Source organism: Cinclus cinclus, chromosome Z (assembly GCF_963662255.1).
Source record: "Cinclus cinclus chromosome Z, bCinCin1.1, whole genome shotgun sequence".
Lineage (NCBI taxonomy): Eukaryota > Metazoa > Chordata > Aves > Passeriformes > Cinclidae > Cinclus > Cinclus cinclus.
The window spans coordinates 883,339-889,155 of NC_085084.1; the positions used below are offsets into that span (position 1 = coordinate 883,339).

At 50.3% G+C, this 5,817-nt stretch overlaps 1 protein-coding gene across 1 annotated transcript; it reads left to right on the forward strand.

Annotated features, from left to right (window-relative positions):
- Positions 1–605: 605 nt before the first annotated feature.
- On the forward strand, positions 606–5,498 carry ZCCHC9 (zinc finger CCHC-type containing 9). The gene is made up of 5 exons (XM_062513287.1): positions 606–860; positions 2,089–2,239; positions 2,466–2,558; positions 3,448–3,516; positions 4,827–5,498. Exons 1-5 carry the CDS (start codon positions 606–608, stop codon positions 4,940–4,942), a joined length of 684 nt encoding a protein of 227 aa, XP_062369271.1. The 3' UTR covers positions 4,943–5,498.
- The last annotated feature ends 319 nt before the right edge of the window (positions 5,499–5,817 follow it).

A 5,817-nucleotide genomic window follows, 5' to 3' on the forward strand; every position in this document is an offset into this window, starting at 1 on the left:
CAGGAAGGAGCTGGAGCTGCTGGAGGCCGCAGGATGAGTGGAGGATGGAGCAGCTCTGCTGGGAGGAAAGGCTGGCACAGCTGCCATTGCTCACCTGGACAGGAGAAGCTTTGGGCTGAGCTCAGGGTGGCCTTGCAGGGCCTGGGGGAGCTGCAGGAAACGTGGAGAGAGACAATTGCCAAGGGATGGAGGGACAGGACCCAGGGAATGGCTCCCAGGGCCACAGGGCAGGGCTGGATGGGATCTTGGGAATTAGGAATTGTTCCCTGGCAGGGTGGGCAGGGCTGGCACAGGGTGGAATTCCCAGAGCAGCTGTGGCTGCCCCTGCATCCCTGGCAGTGCCCAAGGCCAGGTTGGACATCAGGGACACCAGAAGTGTCCCAGCTTTGGATGGGCTGGCCGGGCCCCCTCACACACCGCCTCACCCGAGCTCCCCACACCGCCGGGCCCGCTCCTGCTGCTCTTCCTCCTCCTCTTCCTCCTCCCGCTCCTCCTCTTCCTCTTCCCGTCCGTCATCACCGCGCGCGGTCCGGCCCTGCCGGGCCCGGAGCCTTTGCCCGTGGCAGTGCCGGTACCGAAGGCGGTACCGGGGGCCGTTCCGGGCCATGACCCGCTGGGCTCGGCGGAACGCCCCGCCCGGGGCCCGGGCCCTGCCCGCCACCCCCTGGGAGCAGCTGGCACCGAGCAGCGAGCCGGAGCCGGCAGCCAAGAGGAGGAGGAGGAGGAAGAAAGAGTACGAGAACCAGGATGTGAACGGGTTCGGGGGGCAGCAGAAGGAGGAGGAAGAGGAGGCGAGGAGGAAGGACAGGCGGCGGGAGAGCAGGAGGCTGAGGAGGCAGGAGAGGAAGAAGAACGCCATGGTGAGGCCTGCCCTACAGCCGGGGGGAGGGAAATGGGTCAAAGCTCGCTTTTGGTTTAAAACCCTCAGGTGTGGGGAGTGTGTCTGTCAGCTCAGTGAACGGTGCGCGCAGTTTCGGGGTCCGTAATTAAATGTGACGGGTTAAGGCTGGGGGGATGCCGGTGACAGCATCTGACTGCAAAAGCGTCCAAAACAATCTGATGAAAGCACTGTACAGACAAACTCTAACTCCGAGTAAAGCTCACACAGAGCACAGCCCACCTGCTGGGGTCCTGTGAGGGGGAGACAGGTTCAGCTGATCCCACAGGTTACGGAGGAGTCTTCCCAAGCTTCTCCCCGTTCCTCGCTCAGTTTTGTACTATTTTGCTTAGGTTTGGGTGGAGATTCAGTGATTTCAGTCCTACATCTCAGGGTGGTCGTACCCTGGCAGTGGGTCACTCAGGATGGTACCTGGGGTAACCCTGGGGTGGGATGTGGTCAGCTCAAAGACAGGGATTTCACCACAGCTGCTGATCCAGCAGAACATCCTGCTTTATCTCAGCTGCTCTGTGGCTGATCAGCTGCAAGGTACCATCAGGTATCTTCATCTGCAAGGGTTTTGGCAGAGCTGAGGGGTCTCTGCCCCACTCCACCCTCCTGTTATCCTGCCTGGGTTGTTCTGTGTATGTGTGGTCTTATCCAGGGAGTAGTCACTGCATTTTCCCCCGAAATTTCCCCTTTTTAGCACCCAGTCGCTTTCCCACAACATTTTTAAAAGAGAGCCCCATGTTGGAGGCAAAAGTCTCTCTCCCTGGGCTGGTGCTGCTGTGGAGGTGAGCAAGAGCTCAGCCCACCCCTGCCACAGGCAGTGTTCCAGATGAAAGTTGTGAACTTCGGAACAAAAGATGGGTTTCAGCTCCTGTTGTGGCCTTTAGCATGGCTCTCCTGGCTCAGCACGGTTCCCCCTGCCCCTCTGGGGAGCCCCCAGCCCCTCTTGGTTTCTGGGTGAAACTATCTCAGGTAATTTCTGTGTGTGATTCATCACACTGTGTGTTGCTGGTTAAAGGAGAAAAGTGCCCATAATAACGTGGTTTGATGGCACAGAGCACAGTTTGATGGCAGAACACAAAGTCTCTCCCTGGCTGCTTTTTCCTGGGGACGAAACCATGTTTACTCCTTAGGCTCTGTGGGGCTGGGATTTCCAGGTTTGGAGTGCCAATGACAGAATAATTGGATTTTCCTCTTCCCAGGTGTGTTTCCACTGCAGAGAACCTGGCCACGGTGTGGCTGATTGTCCAGCAGTGCTGGAGAGCCAAGACATGGGGACAGGGATCTGCTACCGCTGTGGATCCACGGAGCACGACCTCAGCAAATGCAGAGCCAAGGTGGATCCAGCTGCTGGTGAGTCTCAGGAATTGGTGGTGGTGTGAAATGATTGGGTGTAAATTGTCTGACTGCTGACCCCGAGGCTTTATGGGTTAGAAATTTAAATTTTGCAATATGATTACGAGGAGCCTGACAGTAATTTATTGTCTGAAGTGATTAAAATGATTGTCATTTCACTGTGTTGGGTCTGTGGCTTCACAAAGGTTTTGATGTGAGCCATAAACCCTGTGGGATTTTGCAGGTCCATTTCCATATGCAAAATGTTTCATCTGTGGTGAGATGGGGCATCTGTCAAGGTCGTGTCCAGATAATCCCAAGGGATTGTATGCTGAAGGTGAGTGTACTGATCCACTAAATTTAGTAAAATTAAATTTTTGTCTCCTTCTTACCTGATACAGAACTCTGCAAGTGAATGAGAATGTGGCTAAAAGGAATTCCTGTGTATCTTTCAGTAAAAGCAGAGTAATTCTGTGGAATTCACGGTCAAATAATTAGCTGGAGGATTTCTGTTTTCAGTGTAGGTTTAGTATGAAATGAGGGGATGAGGTATCAGGAAATGCACAAAGGAGCAAAATCCTCTGTGAATGTAGGCAGTGTGTATTTACGTGAACGTGCACCCAAGCAGGTGGTGAGGACATTCTCACACAGAAGCTTAAGATTCTGGGAGGTGGCAAAACAGGCTCTCAGTAAAGGGAGGGTATCTTCAGTCTAATGGGACCTTGGGTCTAACTTTGAAGGTTTCAGCTCTCCATTGCCTCCCACAACCAGCATTCTATCTCCTGGTGTTTCCCAGCACAAACGTGGGGTCTTGGCAAACTCCAGAAGGGGATCTTGCAGCACAGTTAAAAGTGGAACAAAAATCACCTTGCTTTGAATCGTTTGTATTGTGGAACTTTGTGTTGTGTAGAATTTCACATCTCAGTACCTGCAGGTGGGTTTCCTGCCTCTCAAGAGCCCTTGTCAATTTTAAAAGTTCCCTTGAGTATGGATTTCAGCAGAATTCAGCCTGTTTTTCAAAAAGAGAGCTTCCAGCAAATCAGAAATACTCAGTTAGCAGTGGCTGGAATTCATGGTGTGTGGTGCTGTATTGAACAGTGTGCTCTCAAACAGCTCTATCCCTCACAGACACAGGAGGAGTGTTGGGTTGGGTGTTTTTTGGGTGTTCTGTGGTGTGGGTTTTTTTTTCCCCCCCTCAGATGAGTAACAACTTTCTGTGTGAACAGGTGGGGGCTGCAAACTTTGTGGCTCTGTGGAACACTTCAAGAAAGACTGCCCAGAGAAGCAGAATGCAGGTGAGCTGCAGGGTGTGTGGGGTGGCTGTGGGTCCAGCAGTGTTCAGCAACTGCTCTGCATACCTGTGCTCAGGGAAAAGGCCTTGGGAAGAGAACTTGGAAGCAGCAGAGGTGACCTTTGTAGGGACACTCAGGGAGGGTATGGAGGAGGCAGTAAGTAGCAGTGCAAAACTAAGATAATTTTTTTTTCTTGTGTGTATCTGAAGGCCATATGAAATAATCTGTATTTTTTTGGCCAGTGTTTGTGCTAATGTTCACAGTTTGGCAGCTCTACAGCAGAACTGGCTGCTGCTTTTTGCAGATTTCAGTGTGAAGTGGTGGAGCTGAACCCTATGCCAGGTGCAGGGTGGTGGTGTGTGCAGGCAGTTGTGTCAGGCACCCAGGACAGGGACTAAGAAGATTTTTTTCCAGCTGGATTCACAGCTAATTAGCTGCTTTCTTATGTGTACTTCAGCTTTCCATCTGGATGGAAAAATTAAATTAGATACCCCAAACCCCCACTGTGCTGCAAGAGGCAAAGCATTAAACAAGGGTTTGAAGAATGATCCTGTTACTGGAGTGGTGACACACCTGTGCATTTTTCTACTTTGTTTCTGTGCCACTTAATTAATGTACCACTTAATAATAAGCCACTTTGGTAAAATTTATGTAAGAAATGTATATGGAATTTTCTATATCTGATCCTGTGTCAGATATCCTGTATCAGTATCCTGTATCCTATATATTTTTAGGTCTGAGATCATATGTAGAATTCTAGGCGTGTGCTGCTTTGCCAGTTTGGAATGGGTCAGACTCAGTTTCAATTGGTATGACAGAAGTTAATGATACCAAAAGACTCTGAAATTTCCCCCAACGCATTTGCAAGTAGGGAGGCTGTGCCCACTTAGGTGACTGATGTTTTAGAAGCCTGTAACTAGATTTTTTTGTACCTTTTTCTGGTAATTTTAACATCTGTAATGAGGACTGTAAGTGCTGCTTATTTTCCCAAGGGACTTTTTTCAAAACTAGAGCTGGTGGTTGAAACCAGCAGAGTTAGTTGGAACTGTGCCACCGTTGGCAAGAACTGTGGTACTCTTTGAGATCAAGCGTGCGTTGTGCAGAGTGTGCTCAGGTGCAGGATCACAGGTGGGAGCTGGAATAGGGGTTGAGGCGCTGCAGCTCCCAGTTCCCTCAGGCACATTGGGCCAGCTTCAGTGTGCGGAGACCAACCTTGGCATTTGCAGTGTGCAGTGCTGGCTGTGCTGCCCTGCCCTGCCAGGCCGTGCAGGTGGCAGAGCTGGCCCTGGCACTGCTGTGTTGTGTCCCTGCAGAGCAGGTGACAGTCGGGCGCTGGACCCCCGGCCTGAGCGCTGACCACGAGGACGTCACGGCCGCGCCGGCGCTGCGGACAGCTCAGCCCAAGCGACCCAAAGTTGTCACTTTCTGAAGGCCTCCTGGCTCCTGAACAGTTCTCTTGCACTGCTGCACTCCGGACAGGAGACGACAGAGAGAGGATATGGAAAATCACGCCGGCTGCAGAGGAATTGTTGGTTTGTTGTCTCCCCTCATTTTCCCAGTTCGCCTCCCAAAGCTGCCTGGCTCACTGTGAAGCTGGGAGCAACAGGAATACAGCAAGTGACTATTTTATTAAAGAAATTGTTGGTGTTTTTTAAAGGTTCTTGTTGGATTCTGGTTTAGTTTTACCTTTTTCTTTTAGGAATAATGAACTTACTTATTCCTGCATATGTTCCAGCTTGAGCAGTCTTACAGATCTTTACAGATCTGTAATTACAGATCACCCTGTGTGATGCCGAGCTTAGGGTGCAGCTCCTGATGGTCATGGTTGTTATTCTCAGCCATTGACCTGATTGGTCGTGCACACTGGGTTGTTTGGGTGTATTCACTAACAGAATCAAGCCCTTCCTCTGAAACCTGTGGTGAAACACACCCCTGAAGAATTGGAGAGCAAGTCAGGAGCTTTCTTTTTCAAAGAAAACGCTCTGCAGTGTTTCCATGCCTTGAGCTGGGGATAACTTCTTTGTATTGCACCTGCTGCTTCATGGTAGACTTACTATTTCTGAATGGAGACTGCAGCCTTAGAGAAACTGGTGGATATGAAAAAGAAAAATTAGGAAACCAATTCCAGAGTTCCTCCAGCCACCAGTGTTACTGGAGAAGTGCATCCTGAACTCCCCTCACATACTTTTCTTGCAGCAAAAAACAAATACAGGGAATGAAATTGTGTGGAGGTATTTTATATTTGTACAGGTAATTATTTTTAATAAAATGCTGCTAAAGAATACTGTGGTTAGAGGTCATGCT